Here is an 18037-nt window from a genome sequence, read left to right on the forward strand (position 1 = left end):
GAAATAGAATTGTTCTCCATTCAATTCAAATGCCAGTTCTCCAGATTTTCTCTATAATGTTCCTAAAAAAAATGTTGCCTTTCCTCCAGGAATTCCAATTTGAGTTCCTGGAGGATTTCCATAATACTTGCGAGTTGTTTGAACCTACAGGTAACAAATCTAGCAACCTATATCTGAATTGCTTTCAGGTTTTCCTTTAATCTGACCTGGTGCAGATCCCAAACACACTAGCAGAACTCAAGGACACACTAGTGTCCTAAATGCAGTCTCCCTTGTAGATAAAATAGACTTGCCTAAAATTTCTCACAATAAAGCAAAGTTGACAGCTCACTTTCCCTACTCTAATCCTTATATACTTTTTCCATTTCAAATCACTTTGCAATGTTACACATAGATATTTAATTGACATGAGTGTGTCTAACAGCACACCAGTAATGCTGTTTCAAACATTAGGGGTTTGATTTTCCTACAACTTACATTTTTTCTACATTTAGAGCTAGCTGCCGTTCATCACACCAACTAGAAATTTTGTATCCTCCTACTGTCACTCAATGATAACATCTTCCTGCATATCAAAGCATCATCAGCAAACAGCCACAGACAGCTGCTCTCACCGTATGCCAGATCATTTATATATTAGATTGGTGCATAAATTTATAGCATTTTTGTTTTGCATGTTGGTATTCCAATTGCTATGGGTTTATTTATCGACTGCCATATTTTATTTGTAGTTCATGTTGATGTTTGAGTTTACATACCATCATTTTGTCATTTGGAGATAGTGAGTGGAGCTGTGAGCACAAAGTGGAGTGCCAAGTGGAGAAATCAGAACATTCCTGACATATTCTTCTGGTTGAGTTCAATTGGGGGATGACAGCAATGGAGGCAGCTGGAAACATTTGTGCTGTGTATGGAGATAATCCATTGGACAGAACACAGAAAGCAAATAGTTTTCTCATTTTAAGGAGAATCGTTTTGACATTAGTGACTCCATACTCAGGAAGATCTTCGGGATTTGATGAAGATTGTTCAAACATATTAATCCACAATGATCCATGTCAGTGAATTCAAGAACTGGCAAATGTGATGGATTGTGATCATTCCACCATTGTGCAACATTTACACGCAATGGGGAGGGTTCAAAAATTGAGTATTTGAGTACCGCCAAAATCAGAAAAATCAGTGGGTGGCCTTATGTGCATCTTTGCTTCCTCATCGTTAATTGGCTCATGAGAAACACTGACCACTCCTATGCTGTATCATTACTGGTAACAAGAAATGGTATCTTTATGCTAATGTAAGGAAAAGAAAGGAATGGTTGAGCCAAAACAAGGCAGTAACTCCCCGTAAAAAGACCTGCATGCATCCACAAAAGATAATGTTCTGCATCTGGTGGAATGGCGGCAGTGTGGTGTATTATGAATTACTTCCCCAAGGTTTAACCATTATTCCTGGCATTTATTGTCAACAACTGAGACATCTTGCAGATGCAGTCCAAGAACAAAGACCAGAAAGACAGCATGAAGTGATGCTACTCCGTGATAATGCCCATCCTCATTCCACCTGATTGACAAAATGCTATACAGGAGTTGGATTGGAAAGTCGTTCCACACATACCTTATTCACATAAGCTTGCCATCAGATGTTTACCTTTTCCACTCTCTATCAAATAACCTTCAAGGAACTTTTTTTGTGGATAAAAATGCATGCCAAACACGACTTGACGAGTTCTTCATCTCAAAAGCATGTGATTTCTAGTCACGAAATCAAAAAATTACCCCGGCATTGCCAGACTGTTGTAAATAGTGATGGAGAATGTATTATTGATGACTAGAGTCCCTGAAATGTGTATCTGTTGTGGTTATTAAGCTTATGGAAAAATGCTATGAACTTAAGCACCAACTCAATATATACAGAAAGTAACAGTGGTCCTATCACATTTCCCCGACGACACCTTTGTCTCTTATGAATACTTGCCATCGAGGCCAACATACTGGTTTGTGTTACTTAAGAAGTCTTCGAGCCAGTCACATATCTGGGAACCTACTCGGTGAACTCTTAGCTGTGTTAATAGTCTGCAGTAGGCACTGTGTCAAATGCTCTTGAAATCTAGGAATATGGAATCTGCCTGTTTCCCTTCACCCATGGTGCACAGGGTATCATGTGAGAAAAGGGCAAGCTGAGTTTCACGCAAGCAATGCTTTCTAAAACTGTGCTGAATCATGGACAGGAGCCTTCTGGTCTTGAGAACATTTATTAAACACAGATGGAAAAAAAAAAAAAAAATTGCAATACCACGAAGGAGTTGTGCGACTTAAACAAAGATGATCGGTGTGTTTCTACATCTACAAGATAATGTCTGTTAAAATTTTGCATCAGTCGCATAAGAGTGGCACTAGTAGTGTCACTTTGAGGACAATAAATTAGGTTCGCTTTAAATACATGCTGTAACCATCAAGAGCATTAGTTACCTTTGAGACTGGACGTGGTGAGTTGATGTTAGTCAAGAATGCCTTTAAGGGGACAAAGATGCTATTATCAGCACCACACTGGACCTGAATGAGGTTGTGTAATTGGGCTATAATAAACTGGATGATCTTTCAGTGATATTGCAGAAAGACTTGACAGTTTGTAGCCATTGTATATGATTGCTGGCAGTGGTGGTCACGTGAATGTACGGTTGCACAAAGATCAGGCTCTGGAGGGCCACGTGGCACTACTGAGAGGGACGACCATCATCTGCAGCAGCAACTGGCATCACAGTGACAAAACAAACTGTTACTTCAAGAACAGCTCCAAGCCAGATGCCTTGTAATGTGCATTCCACTGACCCCAAACCACCACCATTTGTGACTTCAGTGGTGTCAAGTGAGAGTTCACTGGAGGGCAGGGTGGAGGTCTGTTGTGTTTTCTGATGAAAGCTGGTTCTGCCTCACAGGAGAAGGCTGGTCGAGTGCCTGCAACCAAACTGTCTGCGTGCTACAGACACTGGACCTACACCCGAGTTGTGGTCTGGGGTGCAATTTCATATGACAGTGGCAGCACTCAGTGGTTATTCCGTGCTCTCAGATTGTAAATTTGTTTGTTGATTTGACCTGTTGTGCTGCCATTCATGAACAATATTCTAGGATTCATTTTCCAACAGGATAACACTTGCCCACATTCCACTGTTGTAACCCAATGTGTTGTACAGAGTGTAGAAATGTTGCCTTAACCTGTTTGATCACCAGTTCTGTCTCCAATTGAACACACATGGATGACAGCTGCAGCATCATCCACTAACAGCATGAACCACCCCTGTGTTGACTGACCAAGTACAACATACATGGAACTCCATACCCTGAACTGACATCTGACACCTGTATAATGTAATGCACGCACATTTGCGTGCTTTCATTCAACATTCTGGCAGTTACTCCAGTTATTAATGTACCAGAATTTCACATTTACAATGGCTTATCTTACGCTTAAATTAACCTCTGATCTTGCAATGTTACTTAAATGTGTTACCTAGACAAATGTGTACCCGAAATTTCATTACTCCACATTAATTATTTTTTTCCATCAGTGTATTTGAACTGAAAATATGTTCAGTTCAATAATTATGCAGCAAATTGACGTTTTAATATTGGCCTGTAAATTTGTGGGTTCGTTCTTTTACCGTTCTTGTATACAGGAGTGACCTGCAGATTTTTCCAGTTGCTTGGGACTAGGCGAGAGAATCAAAATAAATGCACGCTAAGTAAAGAGCCAATGCCATAGAGTTCTCTTTGTAAAACCAAACAGGGATTCCATCTGTACAAGGTGACTTATTTGTTTTCAATTCTTTCAGTTGTTTCTCTATGCCAAAGATGTCTATTACTATGTCCTCCATACAGGATTTTGTGCAGTGGTCAAACAATGGTGTGTTTGTACAATTCTCCTGTGTGTACAATTTCTTAAATGTGAAATTTAAAACTTCAGCTTTCCTTTTGTTATATTCCACTGCCATATCAGACTGGTCAATCAGTGACCTTAGACCCACTTAGTGATATTACATAGGTCCAGAATTTTCTCAGGTTCTCGGCAATATCTTTTGCTAAGTTTTGATGATGGTAGTAGTTTTATGCTTTGCACACTGATCTTTTTACAGATGCACAAATCTCTACTAAATTTTGCCTGTCATCGTTTGCATGATGTGAGAATACCAGAATTTAAGGTTGAAGTGCACCATAGATTTAGCAATGAATCTTCATGCAGCACACATGCCATAGAACAAGTCACATATCTGTTTGGAGAGTATTCCAGGAGTACAGCCAACACACATACCATCTTTAAGGGGTGCATCTTTTAGGACCAGCTGATTAGCCACACTGAATGCAATTTGTGTAATGGTGTGTACACCAACAAGTGGATGATGCTTTTCTGCAATTTTATTTGTAGATGGCTATATGCCCATGATTCACAACAATAGTTAAAGAAGAGCTTTTGCAACAGTCACTTTTTAGGGTTCTGTACCTCATTCTGTACAAAATGGAACCATTGTAGGATCATTTTATCAACAAATTCATTTTACTTGTCAAGAAGTCAAATACAAACAAAATCTGTTGAAAAAAGATAAACAATTATGTTATGTTTTTAACATACAATGCAAAATCAGTAGATTCATATATCCCAGCCAAGTAAATTCATTGTTGACACTGCCGTAAACTTACAGAAATACTTGTCACTGAGATACAAAAAAAAATTCAGTGTCATCTTTTGGGTCTTTGGTGTACTACACCATCACTAAAGTAAACATCCAAACTGCTAAGCATAGCAGACTCCTAAAACTTTTTACATTATAATATCTTTTTTTCTATGATCCTATTTCCACAAAATAACGACTGTATGCCGTCCCATGCTCCGCTAAAGTTACCTGTGAAATCCCCATGAAAATTCATCTAGTGGTTTTGGAGATCAGACATGATAGTTTTACAGTTTTATTATTAATATAGAAAATACTGGTGATGTCTTTCTTACACTTGATGGGTATTTTAATAGCAGGAACAGCCACATCAGGGACTACAAGAACCCACACGTCTGCTGTTAGCTCTCACCAACAAAGTTTCCTCTAGGACCTTTAATACTGCCACCTACATTAACTAGAGAAGCTTACTTACAGTTTCTGCATACAACAGGGCCCCAGCACACTTCAGTGTTGATGCACAAGCACAGCTTTCTAGTTTGGGAAAGGTCAAATAGGACAAGAAGGACCAGCAGCGTGACCAGACCCTTGATTACTTTCTTTGGGCATATGTCAAATGTATGGTTTATGTTACTCCAATTGCCACTAGAGCTGAGCTGATAGTCCAAATAACTGATGCATTCCACAAAATCCAATGCAATCCTGACGTGCTCTCCAGGGCTGGAAAAGCAATGACATGAAGGTCAGCAACACGTACTGAGGTACAGGGAGGCTGTTTGGACCGCTCAAGTAAATTATTGTCAGAACATGCCTACTAATAATAATAAACAGTAATTTTTGGAATCGTTGTTATCCATTTTGTAATCTTATGGAAACATTTAAGACTATAAATTCCTTAATAAAAAATGATCCTCTTTGTGTGAACTATCATTCCTCAAAGTTGGTCAGTGAGGTCTTGAAACACCCTGTATGTTAACAATGTTACGACTGTCTCAAAAATGTGGGCTGAACACACTGAAATTTTAAAAGTAATAATACTGATTTTATCAGAGAGATGAGTTGTGTAAAATCGAGTAAATCCACTTTCAGGGTGAAGGAAGTTAGATATTTAGGGCACACAGTAGAATCTCACTAATCTGACCTCGGATGTTCCGCCTCCCCACTTAATCTGACCATCCCATTTCCGGTGTTTGCTTACATACACAGGTCACTGCTACAATCAGATCTGGAATTGTCCATGACTCATCGTCTACCATATGGATCAGTAGGCAGTTGACTATTGGTAGGTGCAATAGTTCTGTCACTTTTATTATGAAGTAACTTGTTTCTAACTGGATCAATAAGTGGGGTTGTGCATGCATTTGTTTTGTGACAGTGTTCCTCTAACATATTAAAGTGGGTTAAACTACATTTGGCATCAACTAAACGTAAACATGTGATGCTGCTTTTACAACTGGATGTTGTAAAAACAGCCCAGTGAGGTAAGTGAATAGATAAGTGACAATGACGACGAAAAAGACATTGAAGCTATGGCTCGAGTATTACATACATATGCTAAAAATGCATTTGATGTAGCCATTCAACGCACTGAACAAAGCTCTATGTCTGCCCTAATAGACATTTTGTGAATTAGGAAATGCCAGAACATCCCCACAAAATCAAAGTAGTTGTCTGCTCAGCACAAGAACATTACAGACTTTTTTCGTCCTGCTTAAGAACAGGACGTTTTTTACCATGTGATTTCTCATGTTTTCAATGTTTATGTGCAAATCAGTTGAGTATCACTGCGATGATGTAATGAAGTATATACAGATATTAAACTTGTACTCACAGTAGCAATATATCTTACCATGTGATACAGTAATGGCTCTATTGTATGTTACACTGTCATGTAAGATTTTCTAGTGTGTGAATGTTTTTTTTCAATTTGTTACTGTTATGTAGCTACTTTGTTACTGTTATGGAACTAGATTTCAGATGGTCTTTCTAGTTGAACTAGAAAGTTGTGCTGTACTGTATTGTGATTTTATGGGTCAGTAAAAGTGTTGCTCTGATAATCCGATGTTTCTTGCCTTCCAACCATGTGTCTGGTTCCTTGGGTACAGATTAGTGAGGCTCTAATTTACTGTCAGTGGTATAAGGCCTCCCCCACAGCCCATTGCAAAATGCTCATAACCAAAAAGTAAAGGCAGTTAAGAGTCCGTTCTCAGTACAATAGGTATCTATAGATGGTGCTGTCCTAGATTAAGTATGTTTCACCCTTTTGTATTATACTTATTAAAACCAAACACTATGGGGTGATAAGGAAAGTGAAGTATTTGATATTATAAAGAAGGAAATATTAAGTGCCAACTTATTCTATCAGCCTAAAATGGATAAAGTCTTTGAATTGTCTTTGGATGCTTCAACGTATGGTATTGCATCTGACCACTAATGCTAATACTACACAAGCATTTAAAGGAAGATCATACCAAAGTGTAAAGTTCCAAAAGATTACAATCTGATAACGGTAGCAAATTCGTTGGAGCCAAATTCAAAGTTTCTAGAAGTATAAAAAGTCAAACCAACAAGAATTTCCAAATGTCATCCACTTGAAAATCACAGAACAGTGTAGCAAATGGGTCAAAAATTTAAGAGAATTTGAGGCACTATTAAATGGTCTTCCACATTTAAGCACTGGGTTAGCACCTTTTGAAATTTTAGGCAAAAAATCACTGATGAGCCTCTATCACCTTTATTACAATGGCCTACACTGTGTGAGGGAAAGATATGAATTCTATCTTACTTAGAAGAACAAAAGCTTAAAGCAAGTGAAGAACAATGTTTGAAACAAACATTAACTTGCTAGTATACTTACATTTGTAAGTAAAGTAGCTGACTTATGGATCCACACCTATGAGCATAGTCCTAAACTCGATAAAAGCACAGGAAAATTTTGTGTATGAAACAACAGACCATAGGAAATAATAGATGTAAAACACCCAAGCAGTAATTTTGAAAGATCTTCACACAGAAGAAATTAAAGGTCAATATAAAGTGGAAAACATATATAAATGCACATCTTTACACACACGTAAATGTGTAGGGCCAAGGGCTTTATTTATATTAGAAAGCAAAGTACTGAATACACATATTTTCTAAATTTTTATTTATTTAATTTTATTCCTAACAGAATATGTTTGGGTGACTGCAAGCAGATCAGTGGCATTAAGAGACCATGCAAATAGCATTCCGTTTAATGTGCAAAGATACAAATTGCTCTTTAAGTATGTGAAGTTATCTTAGGTTTCACAAACATTAAAGGAAAGCATATATAAACTGGTATGATGGATTCTTCACAAGAAAAAGAAAACTTTATATGTGTGTTTCACTTTCGAAAGAAAAAAGTATACTATCTGCTCAGACAGTACAGAATATGGATAGATACTACCAATGACAACTCTTTCTAGAATGTGACACCTTAACTAATATATAACTATTACACTAAATGGAATACCCTATGACACAGATAAGACATTTAGTAAATTCAGATAAGTGGTATATCAGGAAAGGCAATACAGTTTGTTTGAAAATGTTACACAGCTTTAGAAACTTCTTTGGTCTTAAAGCTGAGCTTAACTGTAAGAAATAGGGAAAAAGTGTGATGTAATATTGGGTTAGTCAAAATAAGTGGCAGTGTTGGTGGTAAAATATGATACTGGACTATATGAGACTGGACAATATGACATTAAGTTATGGTACTACTGGAATTTGAAACTACTCAAATGGGCTTATTTTATACTAAATGAGAAAAGGTTATTATTATAATCATATATTGTAATGTTATTGGGGTTTTAGCAGGGAACCAAATCCCTTAGTGCTACTTGCATGGAACTGTGGTATCCATAATACTAGTCCCATTGTGGCAAATGAAATAATTACGAGTATTGGTTGGAGAGGATCTAAGATCACAGTAGGCTTGTAGCAAATGTGAAGGCATTCATACAAGTCCTTTATCAAAGACTGAACATTTTGTCTATAAAACTGTGGCCTAAAAGACCCAATATAATGAAGTAAAAATCTTGTCTCACTTTCTCAGAGTATTAACCATACAACATTATACATTTGTTGTAGTTATCGAGTCTGAAAAGACATTATTAATGGAACTGATAAAGAAGTAGAAACAGATTTTGATGAGTTCCCTCAGACAAAACTTATTAGTATTATTTAATTATAAATTGGTATTCTAACACCTATTCTCATTACAGTTGACTCGACATGCCAATGTTATGAATGTCGTTATTCCATCTGGATTTTTCATTGCTTGATTGATATGCATTCGCCATATCAGAGATGAACTACATCTTAGTAATTAATGCCTAATCAATGACTGTGCACTAATAATTAACCAAGTCTTTCCCAGGCAAACTATGCTTCTCTTGCCAGTAAGTAGTGATGAGCTAGGGAACCATACCTGGAGCTGACGATCAAGGCAGTTCATTTCCAAACACCATTAGCAAGGCCATGTAAAAGACTTTTTGCAAAGTATTAAAAATATGACTACCATGTAGCTGATTTAAGTTGATATTTTGGTGTCCGTAATGAGCACAAACTTTAACCCCAAGTGCAACTGAAAATGGTGTTCGCACTGCCAACTACGTCAGAACACTTCCTCATTTTTTTTTAGGGTGTCATGTTACTAAAATGATGTGCAAATGAAGATTGGTATGTCCTTGGCTACACTTTACTGCATAAGCACGTCAAAGTAACATTATAATACATGGCCAGTAGCATGTATACAACAAACACGGTATAAAACTGCAATTTAAAAATCTATTCAGTGGTTATATATAGAGTTATTTCTGAATATCTTTTTACTGAAATGAGTAATAATTATGGAGAAACATAGGTGGGAGGGAGGGGGTGCAATGTTTATATTCAATGTTAACATATTCCTCTTCTGTGAAAATTTTCCTTTCTGTTCTCAGTTTGCATTTTATATCCTCTACTCTGTCTTCCTCAGTTATTTTGCTGACCAAAGAGTGAAAATTTTCTACTACTTTTAGCATCTCATTTTCTAATAAATTTGCCCAGGATCAGATGAACTATACTGCACAGCCCGTGTTTTACCTTTAGTTTTGTTCACCTTACAACTTCTTTTCAAGATATCACTCTGTTCAAATGTCTGCAATCTGACAAAATTACAATGTCATTGTCACAAAGTTTTTATTTCTCCTCCATGATCACTTCCCTTTTAGAATTCTCCATATGTTTCCTTTACTACTCCCCAACAACTGTACTGAGGACATGGCAAGATACGGGCATGGGCACAAAAGGATGCTTTCCCTTAAGCACTGTAAAGAAATGAGTACTCAAAACATACAGCTATTGCTAACATGGCATATGTGGCTACATTGCATTTGGTTCACAACACTGCCACCTACACAATTCTCATGTTCAACAATGGAGTTCCCACTGCAGCTACTTTGCTATAGTGAGATGGTTTTGAGCTAGGGCACTTTAGAGTATTTAACAAAAGTGTTATTGTAAACATATCACATGTATCAAACATTTCATTTCATCTGACTAATTTCCTGTAAGGAGACTCCTTACAAAAAAGTTCAGCCTTGTATTCAAAATGTGCAGCTCATTTTGCTGCCAAATACAGCAGACCCTTTGATACAGCATAGCTAGCTAAAGGGAACAACTGCTTTCAAGTTCTTCATGAAAGAATAGATTAAGAGCATTGAAGGAGAGTCCCATTTGGATAGTTTGAAGGTTATTCAAAGTATTGTTTAAGAGATCTTATACAGACATTGAACAAGCTTTTTCAGATGCTGCAGTAACTTTAACAAAAGCACATTTAACTGCAATATTTTATCCATACAACACAACAGCTGCTAAACGTGACTTCACTGTCTTAGTGTAATGAGCTTCCTGCACTTAAAAGAAATGCAAAATAAAATAATTATACAAAAATAATTTTTTAAAGGGATAGCATCTCAACTCATTATGCCTTTTTTCTTCTAATTACATAAAATCTGTATGTTAATATTTGCTCGTGGACCTTACAGTGTTCTTACATTTGTTTTTCCAATCTTCCATACAACTCTCGTTCTCTCTCCATAGCCTATTTTTCTTTCTTCAGTTGACTCTGATAGAATGAGGATGGAAAAGACCCAACAGTATCTTTTGACTGAACAGATTTCTGTCTACCACTGCAACTGCTTCTGCCTGGACATAAATTGATGTCCTTTTTAACTCATTTGATTCATTCTTTAATTTTGCAATACTATAACCTGGTGTGTAAGCCTTGACTTATGTCCACAAAATCTTTTTTTTTTTAATGGCTGCTGCCAGGTTTGACAATTTCTTTGTTCTGTTGAGATATTTCAAACTATTATTCTTCCACTTCATCTGGACCAAGAATTTCCCTTTTAATTCTTCATTCTTCCTTCAGACTGTTCTCCAGGCCACCATTTCTACTGGGAACTAAAATTTCCCCTCATCTACAGATTAGATTAGATTAATACTAGTTCCATGGATCATGAATACGATATTTCGTAATGATGTGGAACGAGTCAAATTTTCCAATACATGACATAATTAAGTTAATTTAACAACATACATAAGTTAATATAACAACTTTATTTTTTTGTGTTTTTTTAATTTTTTTATTTTTTTAATAATTTTTTTCTTAATTTATATCTAAAAATTCCTCTATGGAGTAGGAGGAGTTGTCATTCAGAAATTCTTTTAATTTCTTCTTAAATACTTGTTGGTTATCTGCCAGACTTTCGATACTATTTGGTAAGTGACCAAAGACTTTAGTGGCAGTATAATTCACCACTTTCTGTGCCAAAGTTAAATTTAATCTTGAATAGTGAAGATCATCCTTTCTCCTAGTATTGTAGTTATGCACACTGCTATTACTTTTGAATTGGGTTTGGTTGTTAATAACAAATTTCATAAGAGAGTATATATACTGAGAAGCTACTGTGAATATCCCTAGATCCTTAAATAAATGTCTGCAGGATGATCTTGGGTGGACTCCAGCTATTATTCTGATTACACGCTTTTGTGCAATAAATACTTTATTCCTCAGTGATGAATTACCCCAAAATATGATACCATATGAAAGCAATGAGTGAAAATAGGCGTAGTAAGCTAATTTACTAAGATGTTTATCACCAAAATTTGCAATGACCCTTATTGCATAAGTAGCTGAACTCAAACGTTTCAGCAGATCATCAATGTGTTTCTTCCAATTTAATCTCTACCTTAGCTATATGTTTCTGATTAAGGTCTATATTTATTAATGGCGTCATACCATTCACTGTGCGGAACTGTATGTACTGTGTCTTATCAAAATTCAGTGAGAGTCCGTTTACAAGGAACCACTTAGTAATTTTCTGAAAGACAGTATTGACAATTTCATCAGTTAATTCTTGTTTGTCAGGTGTGATTACTATACTTGTATCATCAGCAAAGAGAACTAACTTTGCCTCTTCATGAATACAGAATGGCAAGTCATTAATATATATTAGGAACAACAAAGGACCCAAGACTGACCCTTGTGGAACCCCATTCTTGATAGTTCCCCAGTTTTAGGAATGTGCTGATCTTTACTTATTATGAGAACTGCTTATTTCAACTTTCTGCACTCGTCCAGTTAGGTACGAATTGAACCATTTGTGCACTGTCCCACTCATGCCACAATATTTGAGCTTGTCTAGCAGAATTTCACGATTTACACAATCAAAAGCCTTTGAGAGATCACAAAATATCCCAATGGGTGGTGTTCGGTTATGCAGATCATTCAAAATTTGATTGGTGAAGGCATACATGGCATTTTCTGTTGAAAAACCTTTCTGGAAACCAAACTGACATTTTGTTAGTACTTCATTTTTACAGATATGTGAAGCTACTCTTGAATACATTACTTTCTCAAAAATTTTGGATAAAGCTGTTAGAAGGGAGATTGGACGGTAATTGTTGACATCAGATCTATCCCCCTTTTTATGCAAAGGCGTAACAATAGCATATTTCAGTCTATCAGGGAAAATGCCCTGTTCCAGAGAGCTATTACACAGGTGGCTGAGAATCTTACTTATCTATTGAGAACAAGCTTTTAGTATTTTGCTGGAAATGCAATCAATTCCATGTGAGTTTTTGCTTTTAAGCAAGTTTATTATTTTCCTAATTTCAGAGGGAGAAGTGGGTTAGATTTCAGTTGTATCAAATTGCATAGGTATAGCCTCTTCCATTAACAGCCTAGCATCTTCTAATGAACACCTGGATCCTACTATACCGACAACATTTAGAAAATGATTATTAAAAATATTTTCAACTTCTGACTTTTTATTCGTAAAGTTTTCATTCAATTTGATGGCAATACTGTCTTCCTGTGCTCTTGGTTGACCTGTTTCTCTTTTAATAATATTCCAAATTGTTTTACTTTTATTATCAGAGTTGCTGATTTCAGACATGATACACATACTTCTGGATTTTTTAATAACTTTTCTTAATATAACACAGTAGTTTTTATAATGTTTGATAGTTTCTGGGTCACTACTCTTTCTTGCTGTCAGATACATTTCCCTTTTCCGGTTACAAGATATTTTTATACCGTTAGTAAGCCATGGTGTGTTACAAGGTTTCTTACGAGTATATTTAACTATTTCCTTGGGGAAGCAGTTTTCAAATGCATTTACAAAAATGTCATGAAATAAATTATATTTTAAATTGGCATCAGGTTCACAGTACACCTCATCCCAGTCTAACTGCTGTAGGCTTTCCCTGAAATTTGCAATTGTTAAATCGTTGACTGAACGTACTACTTTGGAGGACTGTTTAGTATTGCTGAATGGAGCTATGTCATATTGTAACTAGCTGTGCACCATGATCAGAAAGACCATTCTCAACAGGTTGAGCATTAATCTGGTTACACTTATCTTGGTCTATAAAGAAGTTATCTATCAGTGAGCTGCTATCCTTTACCACCTGAGTAGGAAAATCAATAACGGGTGTCAAATTGAAAGAACCGAGTAATACTTCAAGGTCATTTTTCCTATTACCCTCTTTCAGAGAATCTACATTGAAGTCCCCACAAACAACAATTTGCTTCCCCCTGTCTGACAGATAGCACAACAAGGAGTCCAAATTTTTCAGAAATAGATGAAAATTTCCTGATGGGGACCTACATACAGTTACAATTATAAATGTGCCTTCATTTAATTTAAGCTCACAGGCACATGCTTCTATATGTTTCTCTACACAAAACTTTTTTGTTTCTATACTTTTTGCAAAATAACTTGGCATATATGGCAACTCCTCCTTTCTCCATATTTTCTCTCATTACATGTGCAGAGCGCTTATATCCACTTACATTTACCTTATCCATATCAGTAACAATGTGATGCTCAGGCAGGCATAGTATATCTACTTCATACTCAACTTCTAAATCTTCTAAACAAACCAGAAGCTTGTCTATTTTATTCTTTAAACTCCCAATATTTTGATGACCTATACTTACATTATTTTTAATTATACTTTTATGAGAACCTTTCCTTATTCTAACATTTGCAGTACTCTCCTGTCTGAGTTTCTCATTGTTCTTAGGCCTAGTTCCTATACCAGAGCTTCACGATTGCTCACTATACTGTAATATCTAATACCTGTATGTGGCTATGCAGTTTTGGTTGTAAGTCTTGCTTTCTCCTACACACTCCGGAGTTCTTGTAATCTATCTCTCAGTGCTGCTTTTACTAGCCCCATTTTTCCTATGACCTCACTGACACTAATTGTCTGATCCTTTTGACATGCTGTACTTCATGTTTAATTTCTGAATGTTCAGTATAGTAAAATCAACAGTTTTTGAAGTGATTTTTAGGGCAGCCTTTTCCATTGTGTTTTGAAGATTTCTGCCTTACTAATTTTTTTTTAGAACATCTCTCTTTGAGAACAGCTTTTTCTTATTACTTAAAAACAAACATGAAAGTCACAACCACAATGGAAAAAAAAAGTTTCTCACAGTTGTGACTTCTTGTTCATATGTCTTACTACTGAAATTTCATTGCTTGTTAGTATCACTAAATCTGTTCAAGCTACATGAGGTTTCCAGAGATTTATTTTCATTCTTTTTCCCCATTTGCTTAGGATTTAATGTAAGACAAGATTATAGTAGTAGAGACATTCCATCTCCTTGACAAGTGCTTGTTTTAATTTTTTGAAAGGTTTTGATATTCTGCATATAAATTTTACTGTAGACATTTCTGGGAATGTGTGGTTAATGAGGCTTCCTGTTTTTTAGTCTAGCCCCTTACCTTCTAAAATAGGAAAGACTGTCATGTTGTCAAAGTCAACAAAAGAGTAAATGAGTTAGCTATTTCAGGTTGCCTTATTACTTCAGAACTGATTTTAGGTCTATGCATGAGCACCCAAATAAACTTGCTTGGTATTCACCATTGCAATGTTCATTCTGTGCTTGCATTCTTTTAAGTAAACATGCCGAGTATTCTTGCATCTGACTCAAGAAAGTGATACCTTTCTTGTGGATTGGGTTGATGAATGGGTACTTTCACTCTTCTGGTAGTTTTTCTGCAAACCAAAATGTCCATGATCATTAGTGTAAGTTCCTAAACTGTGCAGAGTTATTGAAACACAAAGGGATACACAAACATGTCACCTTCTCTGGATGCTCCCACCTTTTTTTTTTTCCTAAGGATATGTTTGCAGGTTTCATCTTTGGTGGATGGTTGATACATATGTTTCTGAACAGTTGTGTGTATCAGACAGGTGATTAAATTTCTCCTTACACGGCAAGTTCACCAGCTTGCTTTCTGAAAGATTCTGGCGGGTGTATCCACAGTTCTTCCCACTGAATGTCCTGCTAAAGCCACACGTGTTCCCTAAAGTCGATTTCAATAATTTAGTATTGTCATCTTTGCTTTATGTTGCCACATTTTCTGATACCCAAAGCATTGTTTAGTCTAGTAGGATTCTTATTCTTTTAATGTACAACATACTAAAACCAATGTACATCATACTAAAACCAATGTACAGCAGCTCCATAAACAATACAGTACCCTTCACTTGAAATTTTTTTTTAGAAAGTTTTTACTACTTGTGATTTATCTACTACAATGAAATTTAATTTGTTGTGTGCATTGTTTTGTGTATAGTTGAATTAAATAATATTTTTCAGTTATAAAAAATAGTTAACCTAAGTACACAGTTACAGTGGGTGAGGGTGGTGTGGGGTGGGGGTGGGTGAGGGTGGTGTGGGGTGGGGGTGGGCGAGAGCAGCAGTGACAGATTTGGCAGTTCAGCCAATGGTGCAGGATCAACTCTGTATGGCACTTTTCGCTGACTATCCATTGAACAACATGGGAATATGCTGTTGCTGTCACTGTCCCTGTCCCACTCCCTTTCATCTCCAACCCTAACTGCAGTCAAAAGTAATTACTGTATTCTGCAAAAACCAGCTGCATATGTTCACTGTGTGGTAAAGTTACCATTATCTATTATCTGATCTCTGATAATTACTTGCCCTCATTCTTTTAATAATATTTTATGACCTAAGTAGTCATTTCAGATATGAATGTACTATTGGATTATTACATTTTTCCATATGTTACAGTATTGTTTATTATATGAATATTCATTGACCCAATAAAGTTCATGAATCAGTTTCCCTTTAACAGCTGGCTCCTGAAGTTAGTGTGTGGCCACTTTGTGCTTTACGTACATTGCTGAGTAATAATCAGAGGAGTTACATGGTACTCAGATATGAACATCCCATGCACAAGAATGGTCCAAGAAATTATTGGAAACAGGCAAGGTCTATAAGAAAGAGCACTCACATGCAACATATTTAGCGGCAAACAATTGCCTCCTCTTTTGGGCAACTCCTTGTTTATTAATGTTGAATCTACTTTGATCTTTAAACAAATTACCTTTAGTATATCATTACTTTATTTCCCTTCATATTCCAGGTGAGTGACTTTCCTGTCAACTTATATAGTGTAGGGAAAGGTTTTTACACAGAAAGAATTTTGCCAGATTTTAATGTATACTTTTACAATACAGAGAAATTGCTTTCAAAGCACCACTATAACTTATGCTATTGATTCAAAGCAAAACAAGGGAATGAATACTCAAATATAAAGGGGAATATTTATTACATATCAATGCTGTAAAACATTTTAAACTAAGAACTGTACACAAATCCAATGCTGAAAATATAGTATCAGACTTTTACACTCTCATAGTTTGCCAAACAATACTTTCACATATGATGAAGGCCGACAATGTGTACAAAAGATGAAATGGGAAAAAATTCTCAAGATAATATCACGTTATACAAATGCACAACTTGACGACACTAGGTTTTGTGCACTTAATTTCGTTGCATAGGTCTGCAATGTAGCTGCCAATTGTGTAAGCTTGGTCAGTTCTGCAGCTGCTTAATATACACAGACTTTCAATACAATGATATACAAATGTAGTACAATATAAATTATATGCTAAAACACTGTAGAAATATATATTTATATATAATATAGAGATCTCAAGGTAATGTAAAAACTGCACAATTCATAAATTTAATTTCTGAAATTTAGATGTCAGTAAAAATATTCTTTATTTGCTAAATCTAAATCTACAAATCAGAAAAATTCATACAAAACTTCAGATAATAATACAAAATCTTAAGAAAATATTTCCATAATTTTTTTAAAAATTATCCAGAAATTTATCAAATTTTGCTTCCTGTGTGATGTAAGATAACTGACGCAACTCAGATCTACATTCGAATCCACTGAAAGAACCACTCCCCCACTTACTGAACTACAATGAGAAACAAATCTCGCAATCTTGCCTACAATATTTTACAAACTGCATATCGTCCACAATGCTGTCTCCATATCTTTAAAAATTTTTACATCACAAGCATGAAACCACTTCTCTTTGTAACACATGTTATGTAAATATATTGTGATAATGCTTTGGAAGGAGAATGTCAAGTAAGAGTATTTTTTTAACTTCAATACAGATTTAATTACATACGGCATCACATTAGTGCCTGCTTTGTCTTGGTCCTCTGGTGAACTTTTCGTGGCTAAAATAATTAGATGCCACTGATGGTGTAGAAAAGGCACAAGCATATGTTCCATTACTTGACTGGCCACACACACCACCATTCACTTAGGCGCACTTAGTACCTCTAGTCCCAACACAGATTCTTCAGTCCTATTCCGCTGCTGGTTTAGCCTGTGAAATGGAAACAATGTTAATGATGTACAGATAGTTTTCAGTGTGTTACAAGTACAAAAAATCTCAATAGCAAAACTATGCAGAGTGTACTTCTAGGACGTAAAATGAGCAGTATTG

General features: G+C 36.0%; 1 protein-coding gene across 1 annotated transcript in view; it reads right to left on the reverse strand.

Annotated features, from left to right (window-relative positions):
* Window positions 1–16696: 16696 nt before the first annotated feature.
* The window catches only part of LOC124803237 (vegetative cell wall protein gp1), a 185375-nt gene continuing 184034 nt past the window's right edge, over window positions 16697–18037 (reverse strand). The window contains exon 8 of the mRNA XM_047264418.1: window positions 16697–17917. Coding sequence (XP_047120374.1) covers window positions 17897–17917 — 21 coding nt within the window. The 3' untranslated portion in view covers window positions 16697–17896. The remainder of the gene's footprint in view (window positions 17918–18037) is intronic.

Source organism: Schistocerca piceifrons, chromosome 6 (genome assembly GCF_021461385.2).
Source record: "Schistocerca piceifrons isolate TAMUIC-IGC-003096 chromosome 6, iqSchPice1.1, whole genome shotgun sequence".
NCBI lineage: Eukaryota > Metazoa > Arthropoda > Insecta > Orthoptera > Acrididae > Schistocerca > Schistocerca piceifrons.